The 12,490-nt window shown below is 46.0% G+C and overlaps 1 protein-coding gene across 2 annotated transcripts in view; it reads right to left on the bottom strand.

The window, feature by feature from the left end:
* Positions 1–12,490, bottom strand: part of LOC144110808 (uncharacterized) — a 68,155-nt gene that overhangs the window by 16,466 nt on the left and 39,199 nt on the right. The window contains exons 2-4 of one of the 2 annotated variants that reach the window (XM_077643901.1): positions 6,967–7,236; positions 1,715–1,832; positions 530–723 (exon numbers count right to left, since the gene is read on the bottom strand). In XM_077643901.1, coding sequence (XP_077500027.1) covers positions 530–723; positions 1,715–1,832; positions 6,967–7,236 — 582 coding nt within the window. The remainder of the gene's footprint in view (positions 1–529; positions 724–1,714; positions 1,833–6,966; positions 7,237–12,490) is intronic. The other variant, XM_077643900.1, reaches the window with a different exon arrangement.

Raw genomic sequence — 12,490 nt, 5'->3', positions numbered from 1 at the left:
CGAGGCGAAAGTTACCTTAAACATTTCGGGCTTGTAACCTCTCGTTTTTCATTCTATTAAAAACAAAATTCCACCTAACGTCATCCAGTGCACTTTCGAATCAAAATCAGGTACCCATCTTTCATTTCTTTTGGTTTCGCAGAGCATTCGCAGTCCAGCACGCTACAGCAAGCCCAGGAAACCCGGATAAGCGTTTTTAGTTTGCACGATGGTCCCTAACTGCCGAGTGGCGCTGAATGCTGAAAATTACCGTAGAAATTTCGAATATTTCATAAATAGGCGACTGATTTCCTATGCCCGTCGGAACTAGTCGGGGTCAGCGCAGGAAGCATCTTATTGGTCTCCATCAATTGTACAAGTTTTATACGTCTGCATAATACTAAATATTTCGAGTAACGCGCTATTCGCCACTGGCGCCCAACAGATGGCGCTAGGTGCCAATGTTTCGAAAAGCTGGGCATGCGATAATTTTTTGCACGAGCACAAGAGAGGCAGGTACGACTTACGATGTCACAAAACGAACGCTCACCATTGGCGAAATGATCCACGTTGTACTCCCATTGCTCTGCGCCAAACATGTTGCTTCCCTTGACCACGAACTTGAAAAATTCCTCCTCGATTCTGTAGATCACACTTCCTGAAGTCTTCAGCTGACAGGTCAGGTTTCGCGGTTGTAAACCCACGGTGGCGTTGCAGTACCTGGTTGTGAAGGCATAGTCCAGCCTGTTGGCAAGAATGGCGCGAATAAAAACGCGATCGCCTCTCTGAACGAAAGTCAAGGACCAATAAGCAAAGTTCAAAGGCTGAACCATGGCAAGCACGCACGTCGTAATGATAAAAACAAACTGTCTGGAAGAGCAGACGCTAGCGAGGCTAAATCCCTCTGCAGGACAGTTAGACTTGGGGAGTTAAAGCTGACAGTTCAGTGCACTTACTATAAAAACAAATGGAAACAAATCACCGGCAGCCTGAAACCATTCTTAACCTGTTGGTTCAGGCTCCGAAAATTTTGCACCCCTTCAATGGTGTGAATGTGCTTCCGAATAGAGCGCACATCAATTGTTCAAACTTGTGGCAGCGATGCCTCCCATTCGAGCATTTATTCAGTCTTTCTAAGATCCGACTGCACTTCGCAGCATCCCCTATTTACTTGTACATATCCTGCGTCCCTGTCCCATAGTGGTCAAGTCTAGAGATGTTTTGACAAAGCAGGCGAACGCTCGCAGAAACTTGAAACATGAGAGTTGCAGCATAGCGCGATCCGCGATCCGCTACCGTGCAGTTCACACTAACGGCGCCAGATGGCCCCACATGCCCGTCAGCTGCGTGCATGCCTGTCGCGTCGGGACCAATCAGCACGTGCGCAGTTGTTCCCCGCGGAAGCGGATCTTGGAAGTGGATTGCGGATCGCGCTGTGATATAATCTGCGTACATACGGTAAGCTCCTGCGTCCTGGGAACCAAATGAAGTTCATTAACCTTTCTCTCGCGCAAATAATGGGTGCAGTGCTTTTTAACATTGAAGTGCTTAATGCCCTTCTAGACTGAGGGCTGCTCACGAAAGTGCACAAAGCCATAGAAAAAATAGAAGACGCTATGACAAAGCTAACAGTGGCTCTGTGCTTTACTCCTTGTCGGCCAAAAATTATGGTTCATTGTCTTGTCTCGGGTAAAAGTTGTCGTTGTATTTAAGCGGCAGAAGAGGAGACATTTACCCCACACGAAGAATGACCTCGTATCGTGTCTCGATCTTGTTGTCTGGCAGCTCCCAGACACATGTGAAGATTTCGAAGTCGCCGGAGCAGGTCGGAAAAGGAGGCTTCGTAGGAAAGTCTGCAAGCAAAATAAAAAAAAAAACGGGGGCGGAGGTGATTTGTAAATCCTTTCTCCTTTCACTCCCTCCTTTACCCTTCCCTTACGGCGCGGTTCAGGTGTCCAATGATATATGAGACAGATACTGCGCCATTTCCTTTCCCCCTAAACCAATTATTATTATTATTATTATTATTATTATTATTATTATTATTATTATTATTATTATTATTATTATTATTATTATTATTATTATTATTATTATTATTATTGTAAACTGGATCTTCGGAGTAGTGGCGCAGATACAAATGTGGAGCTACGGGCTGCCGCGGTGGCTCAGTGGGTATTATGCTCGGCTGCTGACCCCAAAGACGCGGGTTCGATCCCGGCCGCGGCGGCCACATTTCGACGGAGAAGAAATTCTAGAGGTCCGTGTACTGTTCAATTTCAGTGTACGTTAAAGAACCCTAGGTGGTCGAAATTATCTGGAGCCCTCCACTACAGCGTCGCTAGTAAGCTGAGTCGCTTTGGGACGTTACACCCTAAAAACCAAATGTCGAGCAACATGCGGACGCGCGACCGCATTTTATTGCTGACTTGCTCCCTCTGTGCATCCCGAAAAAAATACTACATAAGCCGACTTATACGCGCATGCGTCAAATTAGTTAGTTGTAGTAATTCGTACTATTAATGCTACGCATTACTTGGCGATGTGCGCGGTTTAGTGTCCGCAGAAAGTGGACGCAAAACGCGCCGGCAGCCCTTGCGTCGTTCGAGGAAGAGTTATGAGTGAATTAATGTATGTGATATAGGATGACAAAATGTTGATGCGCGTCAAATTTTGTTGATGTGGAGTAATTAGTTAATTAATTACAGTCTATTAGACGTCGAAATAGTGGCTGGACGTCAAAACATTCGTGGACGTCGAAATTGTAGGAAAAGACGCAACCAAGCCGGATGAAGCTGTGAAATATATCAAAATGTGAATAATGAACGATAATTAATCAAACAAAAAGCTTTGGTTGATGTGGGATAATTAGAGAAGAATAAAAACTACGGACGTCATTGTAGTGGGAGGACGTGAAAACAGCCTCGGACGTCGAGAGAGTATAAAACGAAAGAAAAAAGAGGCTGAAATACAGTATAACCCAGATTAAATAAGTGTAAAAGTAAAAAAATAAAACGATAAGTAATGAAAAAATGCTGGAAGACAGAAACGAACGACAAAAAAGCGCTTAGACGTCACAATAGTGAAGCGAGGAGAGGCGACGAGTGTGGAAGAGGCACCAATGCTTTCGCATTTTCTCAATGTGGGTCGCCGCAGTGATTTATAGCTTTTTTTTTCTAATTGTTTTAATGCTTTAATCGCTGAAGGTGTATGGAGTGAAATAACAAGGCTTTGTGACAACCAAGCCCTGTTCCCTCTTTGCGCTACACGAGGAAAACGTATCGTAAAAGCTTTGGCGGCCGTTTAATATAATAAGATAGATAAGAACCCGTGTCAGTAAAAACTGAACAGCTCGAAAGTCACGGTACTTCATCACGCAGGGTTTCTTGTTCTCTCTTTTTTTTTTAACTAGCACGAAGCTTGCAGGAAGTACTGTCACGTGAACCCAGTTAGTCTATTCCCATAACACATTAACAACATTCCTTCTTCTTTGTTCTTTTTCATCGTATAAAGCGGGAATGAACTGTGCACAATTTTTCACTCTGTCACGCTCAGTTGTCAGAAACTAGCCCGGTTCATGTTGCTAACTAAAGGTTTTTGAGAAGCGTGTGCTTGTCAACAGGTCACACCTTGATCTTCCGTTACACTCTTGAACAAATCATTAAGGGGTTCGCGTTTGCATCCGGTAAGCAGCACGGCATGCGTACATCATTTTCGCTGGTTAAAGAAATTCGCAAAGTTGCAGCAAGCTTCACGCAAGGACTATATGTACGTATATGCACATATATTGTCATATATGAACACATATACGGATATATGTAAAGTATTTGTCAAAAATATGCAGCCCAAGGGGTTTGCTTGACAGCCCTAAGCAAAAATATACAGCCCAAGGTGTTTCCTTGACAGCCCTAAGCTTTGGCGGGGGGGGGGAAGGGGGGGGGTTGAGTTCTTGAGTTTTTCCCGCCTTTGAAAGATTAAGGTCCCTGAGTAAGCAAGAGGAGCCCTGCAGCAGGGCTGGGAAGCAGACCGCTTGGCCTGTATACTTCTGTGAAAGACTGTACATATATGATGGCTTTCAATAAAGAGCATCCTAATTAATATTTAGTTTTAAAAATATTTGTTTTTAACCTTTGTGTCGAGCTTCAGATTTGAGACGAACTCTAGAAGTCACACTGAGCGTGAACAAGAAAGTAGAGGGAGGATAATTTGTGCCCAGTAATTAATTTTTTCTGGATAATGGACTCCTTGCAAAGCCGAACGTAAAGGGTGTGTAAAACGTTCCCAGGACAGAAGCAGGGTATACTTTTCGGCAGTATATTCTGGTAATTACGACAGACACCTATGAAGCTGCCAAGGTTCTCAAGGGTTGTAGAATTATGCTTCTCCTAACCCCTATACACAAATTTTGCGGTTCGGGAGTGTAGTAAACGGCCACAGCTACACAGCTCTAAAGCATATGTTTTGGGCTGGGAAATTTTGACGTACCCTGTACCTACGGCTTCAACTTTCGCCGTGTATCCTCATGTGGTTTTGGTTTTGGTAGAAATTAAAATCGTATGCAATATTTATCAGCCCATCACAACAAAGGAGAAATATTTAAAATGAACCTTAGGCGACGTTCATACGACATGAAGAGAGATAACATAAGACGAAACGTCTGCTGACTACTCTTCAGTCCTGACTGAAAGCACGCATTCAAGAAATAGTATGCCCTTATCTTAGCGCTTTTACACATCATTTCAAGTCAAATCGTAACATAATCGCCTAGTCTTGCCACTTCATCATAAGATGGTCAACGACTGTTTGGAACGGCTTGTGGTCACTCGGGATTATTAAGTTCCAAACAAAGTGAAAACGTGCATTTTACGGTTGGTGGTTTCCGCGCCAATAATGCTCTTCCGTCTTTCGAAACCTGCGACAGTGGCGCCATCCTCCGCACTTATTGGAATGTACCTCCTGTTGCTGTGCTGCAGTGTATAGTGTAGAGTCTCTCCATACGCTGAGCAAGACTGACAGAAGGAACTACTTTCCGCTGAATGCTCGCGCTGATCCATCAACAGTTTCGCTCTTATCGTTATTTCTGCTATCAGTGTGACATCGACGACCCGGTCACTGTTATCGGTGCGCAAGAGCGCGCGCAATACATATAGACCGTCCTGTCGCTCAAGCAAAATCGAAGAAATCTCTCGACTAAATCGCTGGTTTTTTCCTCTTCAAATTTGGTCGTAATTTCTGCTTCGTACTACGTTTCCCTTGGGTACTTGGCTGCATCCGTGAGGATTAATCGAAAGTCACGATCCCATGCGGGGACGCTAGACCAAAGTAGATAATTTCGTAACAGTCGTAGCCGCAGCGCCATCTCTCGGCCACGAAGAACAGGGCAGCACTGGCGCTCGACTACTGATCCGGAGTTCCCGGGTTCGAACCCGACCGCGGCGGCTGCGTTTTTATGGAGGGAAAACGCTAAGGCGCCCGTGTGCCGTGCGATGTCAGTGCACGTTAAAGATCCCCAAGTGGTCCAAATAATTCCGGAGCCCTCCACTACGGCACCTATTCTTCCTTTCTTCTTTCACTCCCTCCTTTATCCCTTCCCTTACGGCGCGGTTCAGGTGTCCAAAGATATATGAGACAGATACTGCGCCATTTCCTTTTCCAAAAAACCAATTATTATTATTATTATGATCGTTCCGCGTCTCGCGTTTGTCTGCATTCGTCATTCTGCCTCCAACAAGAGCTGGCTCTGGCTGCACAGCCAGCGCCACCGATTATAGAAGACGCTTGTGTCACATCATGCTCACCACCGGGAAAGAAAGCGGCGAGCCCGTCAAGACCCATTCCCTTCGTGCAACGCGGAATGCGAGGTACACAAGAGTCGGCGTCAAGAGCCTTCTACTTGCGAGAGGAACCAATTCATGTACCCTTCACTTCGTGCAACACGGAACGCGATGTACAGTCTTGGTCAAAAGTCTTAAGGCCACAGCGTTGAGCTGCAGGGAAATGAATGTTCCCGGAATGCCCCGTGTAGCGGATAATTCAAGACGCAAGCCAAACAGGAAGCTTCTTTACCGCAAGAAGAAACCTTCAGCTTGCATTTCAAGGTCATTCGGTTTTTAATAGCGCCGTAATGGCTCTGTTATGCGGCTAAAGCGACATGCCTTCGACCTTAGACTCTACATAGGCGTCGGCGTCAAGACCCCTTCACTTCGTGTAACGCGGAATGTGATGCAAACGTCGGCGTCACGACCCCGCAGTGCGTGCCGGCGAATCCGCACAACAGACAGTGGTGCAAGAAGTGTGCACCGAAGCTGTGGAAAGGCGGCTTCAGCGTCAAGACCCCGCAACCCACGGCGCACAAGCCGAAGCATGGGTACGCGGGGCCAGCGCCTGCGTTTGAGCCCTGTCACCTTTTTAGGCAGCAGCACACCAGGCTAAATTATCTGTTCGTTCCTAGGCGGAACGTTTGAGAGCACTGCAATCGCGGGGCGTAAGTGGACATGTCACGTGGTATTTTTTGTATTTCACGAGGTATTTTTTGTATTTCACGGGCATATGCAGATAGCGAAAAAAAAAAGTCGATAATTAATGGATGGAAAGTTAGAAGCTGTTCAAATGGATGTTTCGGTGACCGTTCTACAATTTTCTCATTGGACTTTTTTCGCCGATCTTCATTGCTTGCGAAGTTGGTTAATTAATCTCGACTAATTATGTAGTTAAGCACAATACAATAATGCTGTGAGTTGCTCCGTACAATAGCTAGCAACATGCATTTGGTCACGTCTTCTTAGAATGCAGCTGCATATTTTTAAGCCCTGGCTAAAGTTAGCTGGGACACCCTGTATATAAAAGTGCGGAAACATTTCCGGCATCCCAGTTGTCAAGCACGGATTTTAAGGCACTTATTAGAAAACTCACTAACGTTACAACTGGGAACGTTAACTTGGAGTTGCATTAACGAATTAAGTCACGCTTGCAGTAAACACTACTCACAGCCAACACGAAGAGCTGTGGCGTTGTACACGGATTCACAGTCGTCTCCCGAAACGAGGCAGTAGTAGTTGGCCGTGTCGGCATCTTTCACGTTCGGTCGCCGCCAGGTGATGCTCGTTTCGTTATTCCGGTGGAGTTCCGCAGTCGGAACAGGTTCATCCCGCGAACGCAAGACGGCCAGCTTGAACTGTTTCTCGTGGGGCCATCTGGTGAGCGTGCAGGTCATCTCGAAGGTGGACCCATTCTGGAGCGCCACGTCCCGGGAAGCAACTGCGAGAAGGAGCAAGCAGAACAGGGTGCGAGATGCATCATCATCATCATCATCATCATCATCATCATCATCATCATCATCATCATCATCTTCATCAGCCTGACTACGGCCACTGCAGGGCAAAGGCCTCTCCCATGTCTCTCCAATTAACCCTCTCCTTTGCCAGCTGCGCCCACCGTATGCCCGCAAACTTCTTAGCCTCATCCGCCCACCTAACCTTCTGCCGTCCCCTGCTGCGCTTGCCTTCTCTTGTAATCCAGTCCGTTACCCTGAAGGACCAGCGATTATCTTGTATTCACCTTAGATGCCCTGCCCAGGCTCATTTTTTACCCTTAATTTCGACTAGGATGTCATTAACCCGCGTTTTTTCCCTCACCCACTTTGCCCGCTTCCGGTCTCTTAACGTTACACCTATCATCTTTCTTTCCAAGGCTCGCTTTTGATGAACGGAAGAATGGTTCCTAAAGGCGCTTATTTCAGAACACTGAAAACTCCACGCGTGTGTTTTGCACTTGGCCTTGGTAAACTGAAGTAATTTTCTGCAGAACTTCGGTGTTCGCCACTTCCAGCTTCGCAAACTGGACGAATTCGTGTGTTTTTTGTTCATATTTTCCCGTGCAAATGCACGCTTATCAGCAAACACTTTCAACTCTCATGGAGGCATATTAGCGCCTATCTTGCTGCAGTTCTTGACTATTTTTCTTGTAAAAGAGGTGCTTACTCGACTTTTCTGTAAGACTCAAAACCGAGGCAAGCGTGCTGATAATATGTTGGGCTGATGATCGATCAACAAGCCAGCTGTGCAGCCATGCCAAAAACAAAGTTGTGATATTCTGATATTTTTCACGTTAATGTACGGCACTGCAAAGCTTGGAAAGATGCTCAGCTTCACAATTACATTTTTCGAAGTTTCGCGGAAGAAGGTTCCTGCATGCCTGCCAGAATATCGTAGTGGACCGAAGGCAGTATGTTAATGTCTTCCAAAACGTTGGCTGAACTGAACGTTGTAGCATGCTGAATTTCAGTCAGATGAAATACATTTGCATTGGGTACAATGTGGTTTCGGTGGGGGGTTTCACAAAATTTCGATTAACCGAAATGTTCGTTGAAGTGAAATTATCCGAGTAGTAGTTCACTGTACAGAGAGGTGCAAGTGAAAATATAACTCTTAGTTTGTGGCATGAATTCACGGAAATTTGTTTTCGTGAAGTAGACCTCTTGATAGAGACAACAGTCCATAGCGCAGTTGACGGTTACGCGAGCTGAGGATATACGTGAGTAGGAATTACTGAAGTGCTTTAGAGGTTGGTGGATTATATTTTGGTCGGGTGTGAAGGCCTTGTGTAAGACCACTGAAGTCGTGAAGATGTGTCCGACTGCAGTCAGTTATTGTTCGTTCGCCCCTTGTTCTCATTAAGTGGCCTCCTCACAAAATTGTCCGCGGGACGTAAGCGGCACGTGAACGGGACATATGCGGGACATTCCGCCTGATACGAGCAAGTGAAGCTTCGCTGGCCCACGCAAGCCTCCATTTAATGAAAGTAAAAAAAAATATTCTCGCAACTCAAAGATGAGGTGGTCTCCTAGGAGCTGTTTTAGCACACCAAAGCTTGAAGATGAAGTAAGCCACAATTATGCCAGCCTCTTTTAACTTAAGCAATCTCTTTTAGCACTTTTGAACTTGTAAATACACGATGACATTTTTTTTCAGAATTACTTGGTGAACTCCCGAAAAAAAAATTGTTGGTGGAGTTAAACAGGCGTTTTTCCACATAGCTGGTTTGTGCCAAGACCTAACACAGCTTCGTCATCTTAGCTCACTAAGCGAGGAGTCACTCTGATATCAACTGTCGCATGATTCAACTTTATGCTAGCAGCATTTTTCTTGACCCCGCCTAAAGCACTGTTGACATTCAGAGAGCCGTGCTCTATGGGTGGCTTCTCGGAAGACGATAGCTGAAACAAAAAATTGCAAAAGCAAACCACAGAGCCTGTGCTAACCACCTACGCTTCTCAAACGTCATGCTTCCAAGGCCTCCGCTACAATATTTAGTGCAAGCACACTGCTTACGAGCCCCAGCGATACTAAGCATCAGCACGCAAGGCCCTTTCTGCGACTGTACTGCGCTGCATTAAAACAGATGGATCTCTGACGCACAATGTAAAATTACCTGATCTATCGCAAAACTCGTGTCAGAGTTCAGCTTCAGAGGCTCCGTGCTGACGTATCTCAGCGTACTTGCGCTCGCAGTCACACCTTCTGAAGGTCTCTTTTTCACTGACGTAGTTTGGGGTTACGCAGATAAAAGGATAACGTGAAACTGAAGCTGCCACGAAACCTAAACTATAGATGAGACCTTCTACTGACGCAGACTGGACGTGTCGCAAGAAAGGGAGTAACAAATATACCTCAATATGTTTCAATATAGAAATATCTTCCAGTCGTTCGTTAACATTTCACTGCCGCCGCGCTGGCTGAGTGGTTATGGCGCTCGGCTGCCGGCCCGAAAGACGCGGGTTCGATCCCGGCCGCGGCGGTCGAATTTCGATGAAGGCGAAGTTCTAGAGGCCCGTGTGCTGTGTGATTTCAGCGCACGTAAAAGAACCCCAGGTGGTCGAAATTTCCGGAACCCTTCACTACGGCGTCCCTCATAGTCTGAGTCACTTTGGGACGTTAAACACCCATAAACCGAATTTTAACCTTTCACTGTTATATAAAATGCCGCAGCCACAAACAGTGATGCGCACACTTGAAGGTTGCCAATTATGAAAGCCAGTTTTCATTATTCCTTTAAGGCGGTCCGTTCACGTTTGTGCAGGCAAAGTGAGCATTTTCAAGCTCTTGTGCGGAAGCGCAACATCCACAAATGCCACACACAAATCCCAGAACTATTTGGCACTCCAAGAAATAATAATAATAATAATAATTGTTTTTTTGGGGAAAGGAAATGGCGCAGTATCTGTCTCATATATCTTTGGACACCTGAACCGCGCCGTAAGGGAAGGGATAAAGGAGGGAGTGTCCAAGAAATTTTCGTAAACCGAGTTGGTGCTCTGGAAATCTCGAGCACTGAAGCGAGCCCTTGGACAGAATGTAGGGCGAAATTGTTCCCATGGCAGCATCAGCGAGTGCAAGTTTGTTTGAAGTTGAACAAATCGCCCTGTGGAGCAGAACCAACCCTTACACTACTAGTGTTCCTTAAAATCCTAGTGTGGCGCCTCATCTGCGAGAGGAGAAGCTCAAAAGAAAGCTTTGACTCTCATTCTCCACATTTGCTTGTGCGATGGCGCTAAAATTATTCTAAGAGCCGAGAATGAAATTGTAACATCATGGGCAAGAAAATATATCCATGCAATAATCTCGGACGCCGTGGCGCCAAATTCACTGTTTATCACACCCAGCAATTCTGTGAAAAAGCCATTTTGAGCGGAGAACCGTTTATGAAAGCAATTTTTTTTTCATATAATGTTTGGTTTGGTTTAGTTTAAAGGGGTTTAACGTCCCAAAGCAACTCAGGCTATGATAGACGCCGTAGTGAAGGGCTCCGGAAATTTCGACCACCTGGGGTTCTTTAACATGCACTGACATCGCACAGTACACGGGCCTCTAGAATTTCGCCTCCATCGAAATTCGACCGCCGCGGCCGGGATCGAGCCCGCGTCTTTCGGGCCAGCATCCGAGCGCCAGAACAACTCAGCCACCGCGGCGGCTTTTCATATAATGTAAGAGTTACCTATAAAAATCAATATATCCGCAGATCACCCGACGTCAGTCCTGTATTTTTATTTCTAGTCACGTTTTGCTATCGCCAAAAGCGTTCCCCATTGGTTTTCTACGGCAACTGTTCTACTCGATCGATGGAAACACTGTACAAGAAAGATTTTGCTACATATCAGAATAATGAACCATTATCTTTAATATTTCCAAAACAGTACCTTAGAATTTTCCAAATTTTTGCCCAAGAAAGCTGGACTTGTGCGCTTCCCTTGCTTACATAAGAAAACACCCTGGTTGGGTTACGAGAAAATTGTACAAGGCACTGTACAGAACACTGTCAGAAAAAGCTGTCATTCTACTATGTGCACAAAAATTAGCTCTCTTGATGCTGTGCACACAACCGTGTGCATAGCGCCGGAAATCTATTGTTTTCTTGTTTCTGCGTTGGCATTGTTGCCTTTGGCGTTGCTTTGCGCGGTCCTGGCGGCATAAAGCCGCTTTAGCTCAGAGGAGTATGAGTACTCAGAACACAAAATAAGAAAACGAGGCAGTTTCTCCGCAGAGGCTGGTGAATAGATGCGATACGGATGCTCAAAGGCCACGAGTAAACATTGAGACAGTTGCGGGTAACGCGGTCGGCGATAGATAAAGGTAACAAGCGCGCAGTGCATTCACCCAGCGTAACCTTGGCTAACGTATCTGACAAGCCTTTTTTTCTCCGACTGTTGAGGCCACAAATAAAACTCAAGAGCACAAGACTTCGCGCTTTCCTGATATCCACTGTGTGAATAAACCGGCCCAGGCGCAAAGCTTACCAGGTAGCGTTATCGAGAGTGCTTTATTCGGCGCCTACGTTGACCACTTGCTGACGGCTTGTTTTATCGCCTGACGAGGGCTGCTGAAACTGCCACGCCGCTCGTTACGGGGCGGTATCTTGTAACCTTCGCTTGGGAAGCGACGCAACGCATCGTGTTTAACAGAAGGATTTTATTGCTGTCTATTCATGTCTCCATATCGCGTCCGTCGCATTGTCGCTCATTTAATCGAAATTGCAGGGATTTTTTTGCCATTATCGCCACTACAATTTCCACTCTTATCAGGGTTGTTTTGTTGGCTCGCATTTCCTTGATCCCTACGGTCAACCAGAGATCTCTATTACAGTTCGAGGCCTGAACACTATGCACAAAGTTATTGCAAATTGCGGTCGTAAATGGTATGGTGCAAACGATCTTGAACAAAATACGTCTCCAGCGCCTGCGTCTTATCGGGTTGTGTTGAAGGCCTATATGTCTAAATACACCGATGAAAAGAAAGAATCATCATCATTATTAGCCTGATTACGCCCACTGCAGCCCAAATACCTCTCCCATGTCTCCAATTAACCCTGTCCTTGCCGACTGCCCCCCCCCCTATGGCCGCAAACTTCTTAATCTCATACGCCCACCTAACTTTCTGCCGCCCCCTGCTACGCTTGCCTTCTCTTGGAATCCACTCCACTGCCCTTAAGGACCAGCGGTGATCTTGCGTTCGCGTTA

The sequence above is a fragment of the Amblyomma americanum genome, chromosome 11 (genome assembly GCF_052857255.1).
Source record: "Amblyomma americanum isolate KBUSLIRL-KWMA chromosome 11, ASM5285725v1, whole genome shotgun sequence".
Lineage (NCBI taxonomy): Eukaryota > Metazoa > Arthropoda > Arachnida > Ixodida > Ixodidae > Amblyomma > Amblyomma americanum.
The sequence above is the reverse complement of the archived record's forward strand: the minus strand, read 5'-3'. Positions and strand labels throughout refer to the sequence as shown.